Here is a 23,548-nt window from a genome sequence, read left to right on the forward strand (position 1 = left end):
CAATGAGGACATAATTGATTTCAGCCGATGTAACGCCTCTAACCTGAACGTTCCATACTTAGGAAACGTCAGTTCCTCATTCCCTTCCGAAATCTTACTCCATTCACTAATCCATAGTATCGTATGCAAGCCAACATTCGTTGCCATATAGTAAGCTGGTGTACCCTCTGGCGGTGCCTCTTCCCCGTAATAAGAGTCCCTTCTTTTTCTCTTAAAAATCCCTCTCAAACATTTAAAACACTTCATGTTCAAAACCTACAGAATTTCTATTTTTCTCCGCGTTTGTTTACTTCCTGATGACAATCCACCAATCTCAGCACGGTTCTCGCTAACTGCCCTATCACGACGCGGCTTTTCACTGACGTCACACCAACCGCCCTATCACAGCACAGCTTCTCACTAACCGGCCTATCTCAGCGCGGCTCTGGCTGACGTCACTCGTCCCCCTTTGCAGCAGTTCCCCTCCTTTCTCAGCTCGTCTCCGCGGTCATGCATGCGTCCCATTCATACTCTGAAAAATGATTACTTCCGTCCAAGCGATCACTTTTCTTGACTGTACGCCCACAGTCTAACTGTAATTGTCACCTTAACTGCCGAAATGTCTTTCCGTTTACGTCCAGACAATCGCCTTCTCCGATAGGTTACTTACACACAGTAACTTTCGACCAGCGTCCGTTACTCACACACTCACTCTTACACTCCCCCTATCTCGGTCCTGCGGCGGTCAATGGTACCTCATGACCTCCTTACTCTGGTCGACAATTACTCTGGATGTTCGATACACCCGAACCACTTAAGCTCTACCCCGAACTTAAGATTTTACCAGGTTGCGCGCGCTCACAACCTTCTCACAATCACACTACAGGCATTCAACTCCGCATGACATTACAATACAAATACAACACAAAACACCGCAATCTGTCCACGCATGACCCTTGTTATACTCACTCTCGTCCGATACTGCTGCTTTTCTCTCTCCGTCAGCGCCTTCTTCGGCAGGCCACCTCTCGAGCTCTAGGGACCTTGGGGTAAACTAACCTAGCCTAGATTACCTTCCTCAAGAAGATAACCATCCTCACTCTGCTACCAACTGCTGACGCGGGATTTCTGGTCTATTGTTGTTAATCCAGATCCCAATTCAGGTCGACTAAATCGTTGGTACCTGTCATTGAGTAAAAGGCAATCCACTACTAGGTTAATCAAGAAAGAACTTACACCACTCTAAAGAACCACTTACCACTGGAAAAGGTTTAAAAGTTTATTATAAAGCCAAAGCTATCTGGAGATACAAACATCTCAGAATGAGATTCAAAAGGTATACAGGAATCAATACAAACAAGAATTCTCTAAATGCTCTTAATCGGCAGAAAGATATCACTAAAACAAATTCAAAAAGCATTAAAGTTGCCAACATGGACACAAGCTGTAGCTTATGCGTCATTTACAGAAAGGAAAAGTTCAGGTTAGACTGTCCCTACACTAGACTAAGTGACATCCCTACTTAACAAGATCTTTACCTAAAACGGTGTCAGCCGTGGTGACTTCCAAAGAAGATCACACACTTCCCTTAGTCTTTGTCTCAAAGTCGAAGTCGTGCAGTTCCCTATCTGCCTACCCATCCGCTCTCTTAGGTTCCTCAGATCATCTGCTCTAACTCCACCCCGGGGTGCTGTCCCTAATACAAAATCACATTTCCAATAGGAACGCCCCTGGGAACGCCTCTCACGTGGTGTAGTTTCTGGCGGCAAAGTCCATGCTGGTACTCCTCGGGACCCTTCGTTAAAGTTGACCTTGCTTCCCAGGCTTCTCTCCGGCAAGACGGTACCCCCTAGAAATTCCTGAAGACTCCTACAGGCCTGTGCCAGGCGTCTCTGAACAAAAGTCTATTCATCATTTTCTGATTAAACCCCCTCGCACCTGCAAAAGACACTTTTTCTCTGTGGGCCCCAAATTCCGACCTCCACCATATCTTGAAGTCGTAAACTATGCAACAGGATTCATAGTTAGTGTCTAGCACAACTTTTCTCTAACGAGCACATACAGATCAAAGAAGCAACTTTATCTATTCAGGCCTGCTAAACTTACATGAAACGGGCCTCTGCAATCCGCACATTTAATTTCTTTGTTTAAACAGTATTCTAACTAACACACATTACTATAATGTAACACATCTATTCAAAACATTATTTCAATTCTATGATTAATAATACTTTGCAGAAAAATGACATTTAGAATCCAAGTTACTTAAGAGTGTAGCAGCATCTTTCGTTTCTTGTGAAATGCCATGTGGCCTACACATTTCCATGGTTTGCAGAATTACATTTCTTTTTCACCTAGCCACATAACGTGAGACTCCAACATCATTCTAACATTTCTACAAACCTCTACATTAGTTTTCACACTGATATATGCATCCCTATTCTAATTAAACACTCATGTATATATTTTCTCTCTATAAGTTTGACACTCTTGTATATTCTATACTAAACTAATACAACGTGCTTGTAAATATGGTGCACTTCTACATTTTTCAGATTTGTGCTCTCTCACGTACATTGAACAGTGTCCAGTTAGAACAGTGACCAGCAATATCGCCCACCACAACTGTCTGCACCTAAGCTCCTACTGCGATAACTGATGTACACTTATTCTTACCAGGCAGAGATTTGCCAGTACCACCACCAAGCACATGCCCACAATGTGCATAGACTCTGGTTAAGAGTAGACAAACTCATGACTGGCACATGTTATCCAAATGCAAAAAGCTTGACAGATCTCTTGCTGTGACCATGCAAACACTATGCTGCATAACCCAAACGACTATTTCAATCAAGGACTCCAATATAATGGTTGGTCTGGAGGAGGATTTGGAACACAAACTCACACTGGGCAATGTTGCATTGTTACTGTTGTAACCCATCTGTGTATTGCCACACACAGTCGTGATCCCGAAGCTTCCAGCTTTAAATACAGGTGAAAGGTGAACAGAAAATGCAGACTTTAGGGTACAAGGAAGGTGGTTTGATAATCTGGGGGATAAAGGGGGATTGATTAAATACAGATGAAATTCATTGACTGTATGTTCCTATCCCTTATTGATTGCTGTCCTCGGTAGATTTGACATATAATTTGATTATATATAAACTCTAGACTTACTTACCTGTCAAGAATTTTTTTCAATATTTTGTCCTCAATATCCCGTTCCACCAATATTGTAGGTTCGATATTCCGGGTGCATACCAGCGAAGACGGGTTTCATACCTGTGGTCTACAGGACCACAGAAATGAGCAACAGGTGTTTGATTTTCTGACTAAGTCCCTCTACCAAGTAGGTGCTGTTAGGTATGGAATTTACGATTGTTCCTTCAGTGGTGTTAGATAGGGATGGCTAGGATTGTGAATACATTTTCTTGGCCCTTAACCCTTGTATGCACCTAAAGGTTATTGACATGATTTGATTTGATTTGATTTGATTCGGGATTTCTAAAGCGCATAGCTACCCTTGGGCGTCCCAGCGCTAGGTAAAGTTTGACAGTACTCCTAGTGGTGGATTATTGGGGGAACAACCAGGTTTTCAGCATTCTGCGGAATGAGAGGAGGTTGTTCTCTTTGCGGATGTTAAGGGGGAGGCTGTTCCAAAGCTTGGGAGCGTTATAAGAGAAGCGTCGGCCGCCCGTGCGAGCTTTCCTTATTCTGGGTACTCTAGCCAGGAACAGGTCGTCTGACCTGAGGTGTCGGGCTGATTTGTGTGGCTTAATGAGGGGTCTCAGGATTGGAGGACCCTTTCCCTGTAAGATTTTATGGACGATGCACAAGGCTTTGAAAGAGATGCGTTCTTGGATGGGGAGCCAGTGAAGTGTCTTGAGGGAGGGCTTGGCTGAGCATCTGGATTTTGTTCACGTCAGTAGCCTTGCTGCGGCGTTCTGGGCATGCTGGAGTTTTTTTGTCACAGATGCGGTTGCACCTAAGTATAGGGCGTTTCCGTAGTCCAGTCTTGATAAAATGAGGCCCTGAATCAAGATTTTCCTAGACTGGGGGGGGGATCAGTGGAAGGATCTTCCGGGCTGCTCGCATGAGTCCAAAGCAAGTTCCTGCTGTCTTTCTTGCTTGGGCTCTGAAGCTGAGATCTTGGTCAAGCCAGACGCCCAGGCTTTTAATTTCCTGTTTGGGTGTGGGGGGGGGTGCCCATACTGGCTGGCCAGGTAAGAGTTTTTGGAAGTTTATTGGGGTTACCTAGGAGCATGACTTCCGATTTATCTCCATTGAGTTTAAGCATCGAGTTGCCCATCCATATAGATATGTTGTGTAGGCAGGCAACTAGGTTCTCCATGGATTGATCGGTCTGGTTGATTGAGACGACTAATTGCGTGTCGTCGGCGTACATGACCACCTTTATGCCAAATGGAGAGGCGATGTCGTCCAAAGGGGCCATGTAGACATTAAAAAGCGTGGGGCTCAGGGAGGAGCCCTGAGGGACACCACAGTTCAGGGGGAGAGATTTAGAATGACCGTGGCTATCGGCCACTCGGAAGGTCCTGTGTTCCAGAAATTACTTTAGCCATGCTAAAGCGGTGCCCAAAATGCCCGATATTTGGAGGCGGTGGAGCAAGATGGTGTGATCCACTGTATCAAAGGCAGCTCTTAGGTCCAGGAGGATCACTGCCACTGATCCCCCTGCGTCCAAAATGGATCTTGTCTCCTCTGTTACGGCCAGGAGGGCGGTGTCGGTCCCCTGTCCGGGTCTAAACCCTGTCTGCGAGTGGCGGAGGAGGTTATTGATTTCTAAGAATGCTGAGAGCTGTTCATTAACAATCCTCTCTGTCACCTTGCTAATGCCTGGGAGGAGAGAGATAGGTCGGAAATTTGAAAGATCCTGAGGGTCTAGGTGGGGTTTCTTTAGAAGAGCTCGAACTGTCGCACTTTTCCAGCTGGTAGGAACTATTCCGCTGGAGAGGGAGGCATTTATCAGCCTCGTGAGAAGGGGGGATATGGTGGGGGCTACTAATTTGAGTTTGTTCATAGGGGCAGGGTCATCTGGGGGGCCACTCTTCACTCGGTTGAGCGTGTCTAGCAGTTTTTCTGTGGAGATGCAGAGGAAGGCATTCAGGGTTGGTGCGTCTGGGGTGACCCCGGTTGGGAGGTTGAGTGAGGGGTGGTTAATGTGGAGGGTCATGATGATTTTTTGTATTTTGGAAGAGAAAAACTCAGCAAGTTGGGTGCATCTAGTGCCGGTGGAATCAGTGGCCGGCTGTGGTTCGGGGATTTTCATGAGGCTTTTTACAATGCGGTAGGTTTCCCTGGAGGAGTTGGAGGCAGCCATGATTTTTTCTTCATAGTAAGAAGCTTGTGTGGTTTTGATGATAGTTTTATATTGTTTAATGGCCGATTTATAGATTTCTTTGTTGTTAGGATTCCAGTCTTTCCTCCAGGTCCGTTCTAATTTTTTGCATTTTTTCCAGAAATCTCGCAATTCCGAAGTGAACCAGGGGGATTTGTATGAGTTCCTCCTACTAGGGAGCTGTTTAACGGGGAGAACCGCGTCCAGAGACGTTTTAATCCAATCGCGAAATTGGATATCGGCTAATGAGGGATCCGGGTTCAGGGTAGGGGCGGAGGCTATGAGCTAATGGGTCCAGGCGTCGATGTTAAGTTTTTTTCCATGAGCGCGAGGGTGCTTGGGGTGGAGGACTGGGGCTGCTGTGGCTAGTTATGGGGATTTTGAGTAAGATCAGGTGATGATCAGTCCAAGGAATAGGAAGGGGAGGGGCTGTGGAGAGTTCTTGAATGTTTGAGAAGACCGGGTCCAAGAGATGGCCCTTTTTGTGGGTGGGCAAGGGATTCTTCAGGGAGAGACTGAGTGAGAAGAGATCTTCTTTGATGTCTCCCGCTGTGAGACTCTCTGGATCATCATAGTGGATGTTGAGGTCTCCTAGTACTGTAAAGTTGGGCGAGAGACAGGCCAGGGAGGTGGCAGTCTCTACAAGAGAATTAGGGAGCTGTCCGAGTTGTCCTGGGGGTCTGTATATAATTAGGGCCGACAGGGTTCTTTCCGGGGAGAGATGTAGAGAGAAGTGGACATTTTCACAGTTAAGGACTGGACTGTCCTTAAAATGACAAGTGATGTGGGCTTTCGTGATGATTGCTAATCCGCCTCCTACTCCTTGCGATCTGTCCAGACATTAAGTAACTACTTCGATATTTGTATAAAATATGTATTTGTAATGTATGTTTTCTAGATTCTTAATACAAATAGTCAGTAAACCCATCTCTAGAATAAGTGCGAAGTGCTGTTTGCAGGGATTGTTAATATGGCAATATTATGATGTGAAAACACTGAGTGCATATCAAGATTACTGCAGTAGAAATCTTGGGAGCTGCCATCTATGAAGTAGATTCCTCTGCAGCCTTAGTTGTCTCTGGAACCATCACTGTGGGACATGTGAGACTGATGTTTGCGTAGTGTTCGCTTGAATTTGCTGCAGCTCTCACTACACATACATGAGAGCTGTTGCAAATTCTGAACGAGTGAAGGTGAGAATGAGGAGAATTCTGAGTGTGATGTACCGGATGAGATGTGTGATGCAGAGCTGACGCGCTCCTTTTTCAGTCCCCTTCATCCCCGCTGTTTTCTGCTGTGCCCACAAAGTGTGCGTCAATGCTCCTTATCGTGACAGTCGGGATAGTGGCATTCCATCAGGCGCCATCACTAGAGCAGCTCTTTCTGGGACAAGTCCTTGAAGCTCTTCGCTGCAATGACAGCCTGTGTGATTAGTCTGGCATATCTACTGCACAGATTGGAAAGGCAGTAAAAACACGACTAGGGCTGCATGTTAAAGCAGGTGTCAATGTGACCTGAGGGAGGAGTGCAATGGCTTACAAATCTGTGTCTGGCCAAACATTTCCATCATTTTGCTGCGTTTTCCTCTTTCTCTCCATCAGTCCTCTTTTCCACCATTCTCTTTCGGTGTCTTCATTCTTCATTCCTTTTGTTTTGCTATTTCTGCAGATCCTTTATTTGTACTGCAATAAACCATGAGGTTATATTGTGTCCTCAGGCAAACTGAGGTAATGTCTGCTTTCCCACAGACAGAGGAAAATACTTTGGATCCTTGTACATTACAGCATTGTTTCTAGTTTTTTTTTTTTACTGGCACTCAATGTACGCTCTGTTCTGGGCCATGATATAAACAATTATATAGTGTATCTGTTACTTTCGAATTTACATTTAAATTCAGAAAGTCCACAATCTAGACTGTGATGCAGAAAGGCTGATATCCCTTGCAGACATCTGAGCGAGGGAAAGTGAAGGACGCGCATTCAGTGTTAGTGATCATGTTTCTTCATAATTGTACCGAGGGAATCACTACAGATGATGCTACATCAAATGTAAGTTATAATATTACCGAGTAAAAATCTAATGTGATCATTGCCAGTTTGGTGTCTGAGTGTTCAGGCGCTTTGGTGGTTGCTGTGGCCTGTATAAAAGAACATTAGTTCCTATCTGGTATTTCTTCATTAACCACCGCATGGTTTTGGTGACGAGGATGGGATGGGATCTGAATAAAATATCTGGAAGAACATTGGTTCCTGTCTGGAGCTTCTTGATTGACCACATCATATTTCATCCTCGTTTCTGTTTCTTACTACATTCTATATTCAGTTACTTGTAAATGTGTGTGTGTAAATGTGTTGGACTTGTAAAGCGCACAGCTGCCCGTAAGCGTCCCGGCGCTTGCTTAGGGAACCCGTCCTGGTATTCCCCTGTGAGAGACCCCGGCAGGGTGTCCACAAGGTGAAAGCCAGGCATCCCGCCGCGAGGGGCCGTAGTGGAGATTAAGCAAGCTATTGCCCAGAGTCGCAGAGTGTGACCCCGTGAGTTGAGTAGGCACCAGAGCGAGAATTGTCGAGTCCGTGGAATTTTGAGCCCGAGACCCGCCGAGGCGGGGAATCGAACCCTGGTCCACGGTCGATCTCAGCTTCCGGGTCTGCCGCCTCTAACCACTGAGCCACGCTTCTCCACTTGGCCATGTGATATTGAATGTGAACAGATGCATAAAAGTTGGAAAACGTACTACTCCTCTGTTGAGCTCTAATAAGAGTGAAACACGTCAGAAGGTGTAAATAGACTGTTATTTAAGAAATGCATGACGATAAATGATACATTTTAAGTAGTTAAAGCAAAATAATTATACTGACCAGAGTACAATTGGAGACTCACAGAAAGAGAAGGCCTGATGGTGGGTAACATTTTTAAATATTTGCTCATCAATGAAGAGTATGTTTACCTTCTTTTTAATGTTTGATTTTTGGGGAACCTAGAACCTATACTCCAAAACACTTCAGAGATGCCACTGTTCAAATGAGGTTGCAGATCCAGTTCTTCCTCCCAGGCAAGAGGGCAGTAGGCAGCAGGTCAGCACAGTAGGGCAGCAGTCCATCAGAGTGGCAGTCCTTGTAGCAGCACAGCAGACCTTCTTCCTGGCAGAGTATCCACAGGTCCAGAAGTGTACTGAAGTGGTGGTGTCTGAGGTCCAGTATTTATACACTGTTGTGCCTTTGAGGTGGGGAGAAGCTTTTAGAGGCAGGCCTTTGAAGTGCAAAAAATGCCCCGTTTTAGAAATGGAGTTTCTAGTTAGCAGGGGTATTCACCCTGTCAAAGTAGGGACCCCCACTCCTGTCAGGGTAAGTAAAATACACACTAAAATATAGCCTGTTCTCACCCTCTGGTAACTTGGAACAGAGCAGTCAGGTTTATCTAAAAAGGCAATGTGTAAAGTATTTGTGCAACACACACACAAACACACACACACAGTAACACAATTAAAGCATCACAAAAAGACTCCACATAGGGTTAGAAAATAGACAATAATTTTATAAATAATCAAGGCCATAACAACAAAAATCCAATGTATAGAAGTTGAGCTTTGAATTCTTAAAAATTAAAAAGAGCTCTAGTGCTTAGAAGCAATAAGTGCCTATGGGGGTTATCTAGTCGCGCTGGACTTTGGCAAAGAAAATGGTATGGGCCAAACGCAATGGAGTGCAGGCCAGTTATAGGAGCTGCGCAGGCCCCAGTGAACAAAGTACCTTAGCTTTGTCGAGATGCTGGGTGTATTTGAGCAATGCGTCAAACGATCTGTTGATGTCGATCCTGCACAGGAAGCGATGTATCCGTTCTGTAGCTGAAATGGCTAGCTGGGATGCGTGGGTTCCGAAGTGCAATGCTCCGGGTTTCTCCAAGCAGCGAAGGATGCATCGATGTATTCCCACTGCCGTGGCAGTGATGTGTGGTTCCAATGCGTCTGGGCTCTTTGTTTTCTGTTGAAAAGAGTTATTATGTCAGATAAGAATTAATTTGCTTGGCTGAGCTCACGCACTCTTCAAACTAAAAATATTCTATTGCGCCTTGTCTGAGTGACTCTGAGGCTGTTCTGTACAGAGGGACGATGAATAGCAAGGCTTTCCATATAATTGGGCAAACATATTCACTTAGCTTTTAAATTTACTAAGGAACCTCTGCTTTTTGTTATAGCATCAAACGACACCCATGTTTAAGTGCTGCAACATTGTATCTCTCCGCTTACTGCTTCAGAGTGAAATGATTGCTGGCTGTTTTCTGCTTGTATCGAATACGAAAGTACGTCTTGTGTCGTTTACATCTTTTGGCGTGTTAATTAAATCCTGTGTTTGTATGCTACAGGTTTGCTGGTAAGCTTGCCACGTGTCTTTGTTATTTTTCAGGTGAAGATCTATTCTTAAACTCACATCACTGTTTGGTCAAAGTTTTCTGGTTTCTATTGCAGGAATGCTGTGCTTGTGCTGGTTAGAGCGGCTTTTAACAACATTGGATACAATTTATGTTATATTGTTTATCTGTGCTTGCTTCTGAGAGGCCATGCAATGTGCTGGTTGAAAAGGAAACATTGTTTATTTTTTTTGTTCAGGTGAAGAGGCCAGCGTTTATTTGCTTGTGCCTTTCAGTTACATGCTCTTCTCTTGAGTTTGGGCCTGCACTATCCCTAAGTTTTGCTGCAACAGTTTGTGACGTAAATCTTTTCAAGTTTACTTCTTAATCAAGTCTTGCATCTCTCCGGCAACCACTCTCTTGGCTCCCCGCTTGTGTCTGATTGCTGATAGTGCTGGCTGTTGTAGTATATATTTAATGTGGTGAGTTTAAGAATAGATCCTGTACTTGAAAAATATCAAATACACAAGGCAAGCTTACAAAATGTTGCTGAAATATTTCAGCTTGGGTAATTTGTTCATACAAACTTTCTAAAAGTCGCATTTTCAGAATTGCAATTTAAAATCTGACTTCACTATACCTTAGGGTTTAATTTTGTGATTTCAGAGGCACCAAACATAAATTAGTTATCTGTTCCCATTTGAAAATTACAGTTATAAGTTGTAATAAGGTAGTTCCAATATCATCTCATGGGAAATTATAGTAGTTAAAAATGGATTTAACAGTTTTTCACTACCAGTAGATGTAAAAATTAAAAATGCATGCCCTACCTTTGAAAAACATTGCACTGTGCACTTATGGCTATACAGCACCTACCTCTGGGGTGGCTTATATGTATTAAACAGGAAGGTTTGGCCTGGCAAAAGCTTTTCTTTGCCAGTTCGAAATGGCAGTCAAAAACTTCACACACAGCCTCTGCAATTGCAGGCCTGAGACATGCTTAAATGTTACTTACGTCGGTGGCACAACCAGGGCTGCAGGCCTACTAGTAGCATTTACTTTACAGGCCCTGTTCACATGTAGTGCCTCTTTCCTAGGGACGTATAAGTAAATTAAATATGGCAATTGGGTATAAGCCAATGCTACCATGTTTTAAACAGAGAGCACAAGCACTTTAGCCCTGGTTATCAGTGGTAAAGTACACAGAGTCCTAAAGCCCACAAAACGACTTCATCCAAAAATAGGAGTGAAGGCCAAAAGTTTGGGAATGACCCTGTAGAATAGCCCAACTCCAACACATGTCGATATATATTTTTTCAATATCTTGTTCTGGATATTGTGTCCCAGTGATATTGTGGGTTCGATATTCAGGGTGCACACCAACAATACTGAGGTTCATACCTGTGACCTACATGCCCATAGAAATGTTCAAAAGTTGTTTGATTTTCTGAGCTATTTTATTAAGTCCCCACCTAGCAGGTGCTATTTGGCATGAAATTCACAATTTTTTTCTGTAATGGTGTTAGATGGAGGATGGTTAGGATTGTGAAATATTTATTTTCTTGTGCTATTAATTTTTTAATGCACCTAAAGGGTATTGACATGAAGTCACTCACTTCGTAGTTATGTACATACAGCTTTACAGTATTCTGATAAAATGTTATATACATTTCGGACATCTTTCCTTTTTATAATTTGAAAGAACCTAAAAACTATGGGGCATATTAGCAAGAACCTCATTAAAATTATCGCTATTTTAGCGGCAGGATACTGCTGCGAAAACGGCGATAATGGGCTTGCTAATATGTGCTATAGAATTCCAATAGAAGCCCAGGTTAGATGTCCTGCACATCTAACCTGGGCTTCTATTGGAATTCTAGAATGCATATTAGCAAGCCCATTATCGCCGTTTCAGCGGCAGTTTCCTGCCACTAAAGCTGCGATAATTTTAACGAGGTTCTGGCTAATATGCCCCCATGACTTTCCGTTGGTAAAGTCCAGGCTGATGGATGAATTCTTCACCTGCACTTTTTCCAGCTTTGGAAATAGCTCCAGGCAGAGACTGACAAACAGAAAGCTTTGCACCATAGAGCATCAAAACTGCCCCTCGACTTTATCTCCATGGAAACAGTACATACCATCACCTGAAATTCTTGATAAATAAACAGAGCTGCCTTTGTGCCTTACATACAATCCAATGCAATTTCCTCACACCAAGAAGGTCAGATAAAGGTGGAACTGACAAATGTGACAGATTTAGGGCATACACCAATTCAGTAGCACCCCAGAGTGAAGGAAGAAGGTTGATGAGGAATCTGTGCTGGGAAGAATATATATATATATCCATCTACCAGAGAGACCATTGTCGAAGGCAAGTCACTTTTTCTTCTAATGGATATCGTCCTCCTGCTGTTTGTTTGCCTTACTCCCAAAGCAATATAATGTTGACAGAAAATAGGTAAAAGAAGCAATGAATTTCGTTATCATAAATCTGAATATTCTGCAGACTCACCGACTAAACCAAGCCTTCCAACTCGTTGTACTCCCTAACACTATGGGTTTGTCAGAATACAAGGCAGCTAAGCATATGTACAAAAACAGAAATACCTCTCTACAGTATGGAAGTTGGCACTTTGCCTCTGGTTGAGTAAGCTCTGGTATCTTCAGGGTGAGCCTCATTATCGGTTCACAGCAGGTGTTGATGATGCACATGATAATCCATTTGGAGCCGCCCCGCTTCCAATAGCCACTCGCTATTGACATCAACATAACTCACAAAAGTTGGTTTCCCATTCTAAACTGCTTTGTTCTGCATAGTCAATTAAACTTTTTCATCTTTTTCGAAGGGCGAGGAGGTGAAAAGAAATAAGAAGGATAATATCCTGATTAAGATGGAATATTAACGTTACATAAGATAGAAGATTTTAGTTGTAGACTCTCCTTATCCTTGAGAACACCAAGAAAGAGGTTTCAATACTGAACACCTTCATTTCACTTGCTGAGGCAATATTGATGAGAAACATTGTTTACAGGGTGGATAATGTCAGGGTACCAGAGTGCATGGACTTCTAAATATCACAATCAAATTCATATCCCATGCCCGAATCACAAATGCTTTTGGAGGAAACATATTTGCAAGATCTTTGAGAACTTGAAACACAGTCCAGATAAATCTGTTGTGTTGTTTTTCTAAGTAAATCACCAACTGCTATGTAGCTTTCAATATTAGCAACATTTGGGCTATCATGTGTCAACATTAATGAGAATCTGAACTGTGGCAGAAAATAAACCAACAGGTTGTTCCCTTTAATCTGGCAGCAACTTGTCAGCTTCCTCCAGCAACCTATGTCCAAACTTTTGTGGCAGTCTAGGCTCCATATCCAAGCAACATCTAAACATCTGAGTACAGGCCAGCCAGGCTTGGATGGAGAGTCTGACCCATGTGCAAGAAAATAACCCTCCTTCGAGCAGTGGTAAGGTGTAAAGAGTGGAAGATTTACACTTTCTCCTCCTACTCGCCCAACTGCAGCAACAAGATCTTGATTGCTGTTTTTACTTTCAACTTCCACAGGATCAAATGAATTGGGCGACTGGCAGGAAGGCATAATGCAAAGGACACCACAGCTGGAAGTAACAACATTTTCTAAATCACCTCTAGAGGCAACCCCTTTCAATTAGAACAAATGTCATAGCATGTTTACGTATATGGCAAAAAGATCCATCTGTGGGAATATTCACAGAAGATGGCTTATTACCACTTATTAGTGACTCCCTGCTGCCGGCTGTCAGATGCCTCCCAGGAGGGCAACCATGATAAAGATACTCTGATGCAAAACCCAGAAGCAGTTTCACATGACATCTTTGCACCAGGAAAGTGAGTACACTCCATCCATCTTATCCAGGTGGCGATGGCTGTGATGTCGATTAACCCCTCCTTTGCTGGTGACGGAACCGCTCCGTCATCAGACACGGCCGCGCTGTGCTGATGACGGAGCGGTTCCGTCACGGCCCGCTCAGAGCGCCTGTGCGGCAGCGATTCCGCACCTGCGCTGAACGTTCTTAAGAGCGGGTGGGCCGTGACGGAACCGCTCAGTCATAAGCACAGCGCAACCGCGTCTCGTGACGGAGCGGTTCCGTCACGAGTACGCGAGCGCCGTGCGGCCGCCCCACCCCCGGAATTGCCGCCACAGCGAAGGGGTTAAGATCTCAAACATGCATCACATGGATCAGCAGGAGCGAAACAGCCCATGTTTAGCTTAAAGGGTCTATGTGGTGTTTGGATATATCCACTGTTCAACAGCTGATCATAGACAGCTTACACAGGTTAGAACCCCACTATACAGAAACACATCTATTGCAAGAGTGACTTAATGTAAGATTGATAAAATAGCTCAACCTGGAGCAATTATTTTTCAATTGCTTAAACCAGTAGTGCTTGAGTGAGACTAGTAATGACGGAGAATCAACTTGATAGTATCCACAGAACTATTTCTACTGACACTTCAAATTTCATTCAAAGGAGCACATCCGAATCCAGGTAGATACAGGAGATGATGATGCCCAAAAGTATGGCATACGAGTTGGTCTGCAGGCAAACATGCTTGGACCAAAGGGGAGCAGCAGAGACCACATACTCACTTCTAGTGTGAAAAAGGGTCTTTATTAAAGACATGTGCTCATCACAGCAATAAAAACCCTAGGCCTTCGTCCTCACAAAACTAAACCTCACTATTCAATAATTCACCTACTTTCACTTACCCCATCCCTAAAACTACAGCCCCCTTTACATTTCTATTTTTCAACAGTGTAACACTTACCCTGTTATTGAACTGTTGACCTTTAAATTTCTTAACACTTTAACCTACGTCTATTAACATCTAACTAAGTATTCTAAATCTTAACTTTTAATGTGTTGCTGCCTCCAGGTGTAACTTTATTGCCACCCCCATTGTTCTGATTCACATATGTTCACAATGATAATCTTAATCTAGAACCATAGCAATTGGACCTGCCAACTGCTACAAAGAAAAGGCCTTCCCCTGACTTTTCTGACCCTCCTCCCCCTTGTAACCTCTGTCATACCATTCAGTGTTCTCTCCAGCAGTTCCTTCACTTACAATAAATAGAGCTCCATCCCGTAGCGAGACAAATGAACCGCACCCCTCTCCCCCCAAAAAACTTCAGGTGAATCATATCTCAACTTCAGATGCACTACCCGCCCAAAATCACTACAAAACACTTGCAGATTCCTATTTATTTTGCGCCTGGTCTTATCAATGGCAGCGGGCTCCCTCCACTGTCTCCTCTGAATAAATTCTGTCCATAGGACGAAGGTTCCTGACCACTATCTCTTAATTTCCAACATATCCCGCTTCATCTCTTTTAACAAAGCCAGTCACACGACCAAATAATTTTCACCCATGTGTGGGACTAAATCATCTGAACATCTATGTCTCTTCAATAACATATTCAAGCATCATAGCAGTTCTCGCAATGTCATACCACCTTTCCCATGCCTAGTAACTTTAAAGAAGCATTCTTCAAGGCTGAAATTAGCACCTCGATCTTTTTGGAGTTTGTGCCTTTCCACCAATTAAATAAAGGAATGTCCTACGATCTAAATTGACAAATTGATTGCCTCCTGTCCAGCAACTGTCATTGAAAAGAACATTTGTGAGCTATAACTGAAATTTCTCATGTCATAAACTACCCCCTTCCCCCAACTGTACATGCCGATGAAAGCACTCCTGGGGACCAATGCCCTAACTGCATGGTTCTATCCTGCCTCATCCCTTCCGTACTGTCTCCCTGGCCACACCAATCCTGAAAGAAAGTGTTCCATAATCCCCTGGGTCTTCCCCTAGACTCGACAATGCCTTCCGCAACACCCACAACAGCTTGTACAAAGTCACCTGTGCTCCTTTAGAGTGGCTAAAACATGCTTCCTGATAGACCCCACTAAAATTCCTCAGCATGGTGCCTCAATGTTCCAGGCACAATCCCGTAACTGGGAATGCCTGCAACACAGCCGTCTTCCCCGGCGCCCTTTGATCTGTCTTAGAATGACAAATGCGCAGTTCTATACTGCCACTAATGTCCCCCATGTCCACCCAGTACAAACCAGGAACACCTTTCATCCATAGTAGTTCAAACACCCTGAAGGCCCTGAAAAACATAAACTAAATCAATGTTGAGAATAAAACCGTCACCTCCTCCCCATTGCGTAACATTGGAAGTACCCCCCTTGGCTTGCTGAACAAATGCTATGATAAAGGCCTCCTCACCTGTGGCGGCGACCCCGTTCCCTCGCCCACCCCTCCATCATCCTCCATCACAGCTCCCCGGTCGAAGGCGCATAGCCCTGGAAAAGTTTGCCCATGAAGGCAATTCCAGCTAGTTTCCTCGCTATTGTGATTCTCGATAAACCTTTGTCAATCTATGTCAGGATTAACTGTACTACCTCTTTCTCCCTATTCCAAACCTCTGATCCCCATTTGAGCCCTGATAGAAAATTCTGCCAAGCCTGTGAATACGATTTCCTGGTGGGTCTGCCAAAGACCCTACTACCAGCATCCTTTCTCTCTTATGGCCCACATATCTGCCTCTGTGGCCAGCCCATGAAACCTCTCTCACTATGAACACAGAGCACCAGCAATGTCTTTCTCCACCCCAGCACATGTCTCACCTTGAACACTACATCATGTCTCAAACAACTGATCACGAAGACGCACAGCAGCTTGAGCACATGCTCATCCCTAGCAGACTGTCTAGTCACCACATGTACAACTGCCATATTGTCAACTCTGAACAACACCTTCTTGTGTGCCAGCTCCTTCCCCCAGACACTCACCACTACCTCTAAGGGGAATAATTCAAGGAAAGCAATGCTCCTGCCCCGCTGCTTCGACGTCGCGGGCCACTCCTCCGTACACCACCTGCACTTTCAATAAAACCCGAAACCTAATACCCCATCTGAATATTTCTGTACATCCCAGTCAAAATCCTTTTGGCTCACCATTGGAATGCCATTAAAATTCTCCAAGAACCTGCGCCACATACTCAGGTCTTCTGTTGCACCTACGGACAATCGCATGTGGTGATGAGGCAGCGACAGCCCGGCTAAGAACATTCCCTGTTGCCTACAGCAAGTCCTCCCCATGTTTACTACTCGACTAGCAAAATACAACTGTCCTAGCAGGACCTGCACTTCCTTGACACATTGTGTCTAACACAGTTGCATATGCACTTTCTTGTCTACTAGGAGGCAACCATCCATGGACGCTGAGTCCAATTTGATACCCAGAAATGAGATTACTGTGCTCGGCTCATTGTCTTTTCTGGAGCCAGCGGCACCCCAATGTTACCCATGAGCTCTTGAAAACTTGCCAACTGTTGTTGACAATCCAAAGAACTGGGTTCTGCCTCACCGTCCTCTTCCACGGGTGTCCCATGAAAACCCACTGTAGAAAGGAGCTGAACCGCTCAAACAAAACACAACATATGGAACACCCTATGGGTAACACTTTGTTTACCTACCAGTACCTGTAAAAATTCATACCCAGTAACAGAAAATCCTGCAGGTGTAGAGGCAACTGAAAACGTAGCCACCTGCGCACCCTTTCCCACCTCTTCCACCAAAGCCATGGCCACATACACCGATGAATAGGATACCGATGCTATCTTCCCTGGAATTAAATCATTGATGGAACTCCCTTCTGGCCATGATGAGTGCTGTATGAGACGAAACTGACCTTTTCCCTTTTTTGGCACTACCCCAATGGGTTATACAATCAAACTGGGCATTGGGCATATAAAAAGTCGATCTTAAAGGCCAAAGCGGCACACTTTTCATCCAAAATTGTGTTAGCAACTAATCGATCAAAGGAGTTCTTTCACATCGTGAATGAGCTTTCTAATCCCAACAGAGTTTTGTGTAAAACTCCCCCTCACAAACCTGTAAAGCACTGAATCTCTTTTTCATTGGGAAAATTCACAAAATCAAATCTAGTGTTCTGGTCTGTCAAACCCCGGACCTTTGCCCTCAGCCCACTCTTAACCATAGCACTTTCTCGCATTTTCCTGCAATATGTGAAGACACTTTCAGAAATCTTCTCTCTAAAATCAAATCAGGGTCTCCCCCCGTATTCTGAAGGAAATCTTTACCACCCTTCCACCACCCTTTCTAGTCCTGCTCTCAATCTTTTAAATGAGTCTCTGTCTCCAGGCATTGTCCCGGCAACCGTCAAAGAGGCAATTGTTATCCCCTCTTAAAGAAGGTGGGATCTGATCCACTTACTTTGACTAATTATTGCCCCATTTCCCTTCTCCCTTATCGAGCAAAGATTCTGGAAGCCTATGTCACAGGCTGTCTCACAGACTTCTTGGAGAAATCTGCATTCCTTCACTCCCACCAGGCGGGTTTTCGCATGGTGCACTCTACTGAGGCAGTAATCCTCACAGTCCTCGATACCTTGTGCAGTGAGGTTGATAGGGGCTTTCCACATGCCCTTGTTTTGCTTGACCTTTCCCCTGCCTTCGACACTGTCGACCATTCCCTCTTGGTCGGCCGTGTAAGGGAGACGGGAATCTCTGGCCTCACCTTAAGATGGATTAGCTCCTTTCTGGAAAACCGTTCTCAGGCGGTTTGCACTGCCTAGTTTACTGCCCCTAGAGTTAAAATTTCTCTCTCTCCCCTGTTGTTCAATCTTTACCTCCTCCCTCTTGAACGAGCTTTGAAGGAGCGCAAAGTCTGCACCTTCAATTATGCAGACGACTTTCAACTCATTTTTTCCATCAGTAACTCCCCGGAATCGATTCATGCTTTTCAATCCACCATGCTGTCCATCACTGAATGGATGAACAAGAATCACCTAAAACTTAATCCGGACAAGAGGGAGCTGGTTTTAACAGGTGGTATCGATAGGAGCCCATGGGGACCCCACTTTTGACCTAGGGAGCTGAGTCAGCCCCCTCTCCTCTCTAGCTCAGCTAAAAGCCTTTGGAGTGGTTATCAGCCAGGACCTCACTTTGAAGTCCCAGATCAACTCGGTGATCTCCACCTGCTTTTTTCAACTCCGTAAAATAAAAAAAGATTTGTAGATTCCTCTCTCATGATGCCCGTATTCAGGTGATCATCGCCATGGTCATGTCCCATGTCGACTATGCCAACTCATTATACTTCGGAATCCCTCTTTATCTTTCCAAACGCCTACAAATAATACAAAATCAGGCTGCTCGCCTGATTGTTCATCTTCCCGGGCGCCAGCACATCACCCCTCTTCTGAAGAACCTACACTGGCTTCCGGTTGCCCAGCAGTGTGCTTTTAAGATCGGATGCCTTATTTTCAAGGCACTCCACGGCAGGAGCCCAAAATGTGTTAACAACATGCTTACGAAAATGTATTACTTGCCCCTCATTTCAGATTAAAGCGCACTGGTGTTGTCAGGTTTTCGACCCTGGCCCCCACTTTTTGGAATTCTCTTCCATCTGAAATCCGTTCTTGCACTAATCTTCTTGGCTTTAGAATACTTTTAAAGACTTGGCTTTTTTGACAGGCTTTCTGAATCTTTCTCTAGAGCTTGGATTTCTATCAGATTAGCTCCATGAAACCTCTCCGGTGTACGTGCACTCTATAAATCCTATTTTAACATAACATTGGCAATGTACTGAATGGCCTGCCATTTGGCCCTCCTTCTGTAGCTCGGCCTCTACCACCTGCTTATGTGACTGTGTTGACTTAAAGTTCTCTGCCCACCTATGTATCCTTGGGTACCCCAGCCTAAACCCTTCCCATAAGCCTTTCACAACAATTTTGCATCCCTTTTGTCATAGTATTGTGCCAAACAAAATTCCAAGCTTTTTGTGTCAATTGGCGTATGAGCCCTTGCCCAGATTTTCATATGTCCTGAGTCCATCTGTCTCATGTCACCTGATTACCTTGCTGTCCACTGTACGACTCCTGGTGTTTGTTCCATTGGCCTGCCTGAGCCCCTTGTCCCATAGCATAGCACGAGGGCGCGCCTATCCGCGCACATGGAGCATTTGTGCTGGAATTTACGTTACTTCCTCATACATAAGCCTTTGTTAAAATCCTAGCATGTCCCAAGGGATCATCCTTGCATCTTGGCCACTGTACCACCCCTCCTCGGGTGGGGCGGGACTGAAAGGGCTGGTATACCAATGGTATGCCACTTGCTGTAAATGCAGTTTTACCGACTTTCATTGAACCCATCGCCTGCTGGTATAGATCAGTGCCAACCTCTCCCCATTTTGCCGCAGGATCCCATGCCAGATATTCCTCATTATATGTGCCTAGTCAACACCCCCATATGAGATCTGCCCTCTTCTGTTCACTTCCATGTATTTGAAGAGCAGCGCACACCATTCAGGGTATTTTTTGTAGCATACACTCGTGGAATTAATAACACCTCCATCCCGTTTTGACAACTCCAATTTCTCGTTTTGACAACTCGAATTTCTCCTCCTTGGAGCCGTCTTTTCCCCTAATTTCTTTACGGAGGAGCTTCAGCATCTCTATGTACTCCCCTTTCTATAGCTTTTCCTTGGTTGCCAACATTAAATCAGCACCAAGGGGCTTAGTCCCTCCATAAAATGCAACTTCTAAATCTTGATTTCCATTCTGTCTTTCACTACCATGTACCATGCTCCCACCTTAACAAGTCCATCAGTCCTGTTCCTCTTTTGCCTGTGGCATGCTCTGTTCCCCTTTTGCCCTTGCTCAGGTGTCTCTGCCTGTGGTGCCTGCACAACTACCCCTTCTGTCTGCTCTTAGCCGACCCTCAACTTACCCTCAGGAGGATGTGCCTGTGTACCTACTCTGGCATCCATGACATACAAACCTTTCCATAAATGTAGTTCCTTGCTGCCCCTTTCTCCTTCAACATTCACCCCATCTACACCTTCTTTGTGTCTACTGCTTTAGCTCCATAACCTCCAGCACCCTTACCTGACGTCAATGTTGGCCTCTGCCCTGTACCTGCCGACTCACCACATTTACCTTGCCCTTCTGTGCTTGGATCCCTGCCACAGAAATTGCCTGTGCCCTGGCCCGACCCACTCCCATGGAGTGCCCCTCCCGCCACGCCAGAACTGGGCCTCTCTCTGTACCCTGTTGCATATATATCCTATGAGGTGGCCGTACTTCAACTCTTTTCTCTCCCCTACTCTTACCCCTCTCTGTGTCCCCATCATCCTGCTTCTCTTTGTTGCCCCATTCTTGCACCGCTGCAACCAATGCTGTTACGGCCCCCAGACAGGTTTAAAATCTTTTCCTACTTTGTATGTGTACTTCTCAGAAAAGCATGCATGCAGAGTAGGAAAAGAAAGGAGAAATAATGCCTGCTTTCCAGCGGAGTTACTTTTTGCCGCTAAACCCTGTTGACTAATGTTAGCAGATAGGGTTTACCGTAAAAAAAAGCATGGGTGGTTGCATGGGAACGCCCATGCAACCGTCTCATCATTGTGCTTCAACACCCTGCGCATGCTCCGAAAGATCTTCCGATGGATACCCACCGAAACCAGGAAGACGGTCACCCAGGCTCTCGTCACCAGCCGACTGGACTATGGAAACACCCTCTACGCCGGAACCCCAGCCAAACTTCAGAAAAGACTCCAACGAATCCAGAACACCTCCGCACGACTCGTCCTGGACATTCCCCGACACAGCCACATCTCCGGCCACCTGAAAGACCTGCACTGGCTCCCCGTCAGCAAGAGGATCACATTCAGACTCCTCACCCACGCACACAAGGCTCTCCACGACCAAGGCCCCAAGTACCTCAACAACCGCCTGACCTTCTACACGCCCACCTGCCAGTTACGGTCGACCAGCCTCGCCCTTGCCGCCGTCCCACGCATCCGCAGAGCCACCGCCGGAGGAAGATCCTTCTCATACATGGCAGCAAAGACATGGAACTCCCTCCCCATCCACCTTCGGCGAACGCAGGACCATCTCTCCTTCAGGAAGCAACTCAAGACCTGGCGGCTTTTCGAGCAGTAGCGGACCCCTCTCCCCCAGCGCCTTGAGACCCTCCCGGGTGAGTAGTGCGCTATACAAATGTCATGATTGATTGATTGATTGATGTACCACCCATGTAACGCTCCCTTAATGCAAAGTAACGCAAGGCAGCGTTTCGGGCTGCTATGCATTACTTTTTCATACAAACCAATTCTAATACCAATTAGAGTTGGTTTGTTAATCCCCAAACAGGATTAGCGTTGCGTTAGCGTTACAAAAGTAATGCTAACACAATGCTAGACCTTTGTTAATCCTGGTCTCAGAGTCAGAAACATTCAGGCAAAATTATGATTTCAGCGACTAAACAATATATATAGTAGCCTGTATGAGTAGATCAAGGAGTATGCTTCAATAAATTATAGATTATTTTCCCTTAAATCATAGGGAAAAGAATCAATTATGGGAGACAAATATGCCAATTATATTTATATTGCTGTATATCCATTCTGGGATAATATAACATTAGTGGTAGAAACAAAAAGTGATGAATGAAAGGTTTAAATGGATTAGAATCTCTGATCATTACTATGAGTCGCATTACATTTCATCACGTTTTTGCTCACTGTGCCTTTATAGATAGAGGGATCGTAAATTTAATAACTTATCACTAGTATCTCAATAATAGGCCCAAAACGTTTACCTTTTTTTTTTTATCCCAGTAGGAGTACAATATATTTTAGGCAATTTATTAATATTTTTTAACCAGTGGTGGTGTTACTTAGATGGACTTTTGATCTGGAGAGCTGAAGCAGAATCAGGCAGATTGAGGGTTGCATGGACCGTGATTCAACTTCCTTTCAGATCCCAAAGTGAAAATAACAGACTCTATGTCTGCCCAGCTGGCATATAAGAGGTGGCCCTGACATGTGACTGACTGTGCCGAACACTATTAATCTTTAAGTCACTTGTCTGACATTTCACTTAATATGAACCTCCCCTATAATTCTAGTTAGAGCCGAGTATGTCTTCAGAGATGATTCTGGCATGTGACTGACAATTCCTGAGACCTTCGCTAGGAGACTGACTCTGTTGCCTTATTTGAATCTTTCACAGGTGATCCTAACGTGACTAAAGTGCTGCCGTTTTACCCAATGGGATGTGTGACACCTTCAACCTGTACAGTTCTGGCTTTTTAGACATCTACACTTTGCCTATAGCATCTTGCATTCTTGTTCTATTTTCCTTTTATGAGGGTCAGCTCCAAGGTCTCGGTGTGTAAAGTATTTTTGTCTAGCAAGCTAGGACTGACTGGCTGATGGTGTTACACCTCAACTAGTGCCATGAGACATCTAAGTGATGTCAGAGGTGATCCTGACAGGTGACTAAAGTACTTCTAAATGCCCCATCGTATATATGACACCCTCACCCTGTCCAGTTCTAACTTTTTAAACAGCTCCTGTTTCATCATAAAATTTTATTTCGTTAACAAGTCACCCCACCAATTAACAGAGGTGTCATCAATGTTACAACCAAATAATACATATATGTTAAATGGCAATTTTTGAGACATCTGAAAAAGGTAAATACACTTAATGATTTGATTTAGGCATACAAACGCAGCTGGTCTGTTCCCCATCCATGCTTCAAATTACAACATTGGATTGTATTCCACAATTTATTGACAAGGTATAAATTTATTAATTTCTAAATATAAATTCACAAGGTCTCAAGAAAGAAAACACTCTATCCCCACAATACGCCTGTGATATTGCCATTAACCTCTTCGAGGCTCATGACGAGCTGAGCTGGTCATGAGCCACGGCGCTCCGGTGCTCATGACGAGCTCAGCTCGTCATGAGCCGTGGAACACTCAGGTGCAGGGAGA

General features: G+C 44.6%; 2 protein-coding genes across 11 annotated transcripts in view; one reads left to right on the forward strand and one right to left on the reverse strand.

Moving 5' to 3' along the window:
- The window catches only part of LOC144822425 (LHFPL tetraspan subfamily member 7 protein-like), a 774,779-nt gene that overhangs the window by 552,823 nt on the left and 198,408 nt on the right, over positions 1-23,548 (forward strand). The gene's annotated exons all lie outside the window — the stretch shown is intronic.
- The window catches only part of SPATA22 (spermatogenesis associated 22), a 1,667,071-nt gene that overhangs the window by 59,366 nt on the left and 1,584,157 nt on the right, over positions 1-23,548 (reverse strand). For 7 of the 10 annotated variants that reach the window (XM_078679932.1, XM_078679935.1, XM_078679931.1 and 4 more), the window contains one exon: positions 9,037-9,318. In XM_078679932.1, the coding sequence (XP_078536058.1) occupies positions 9,052-9,318 (267 nt within the window). In that variant the 3' untranslated portion in view covers positions 9,037-9,051. Of the gene's footprint in view, positions 1-9,023; positions 9,319-23,548 lie in introns of those variants that run through there. The other 3 variants (XM_078679924.1, XM_078679925.1, XM_078679926.1) reach the window with 2 other exon arrangements.

This window comes from Lissotriton helveticus, chromosome 3_1, assembly GCF_964261635.1.
Source record: "Lissotriton helveticus chromosome 3_1, aLisHel1.1, whole genome shotgun sequence".
Taxonomy (NCBI): Eukaryota; Metazoa; Chordata; class Amphibia; order Caudata; family Salamandridae; genus Lissotriton; species Lissotriton helveticus.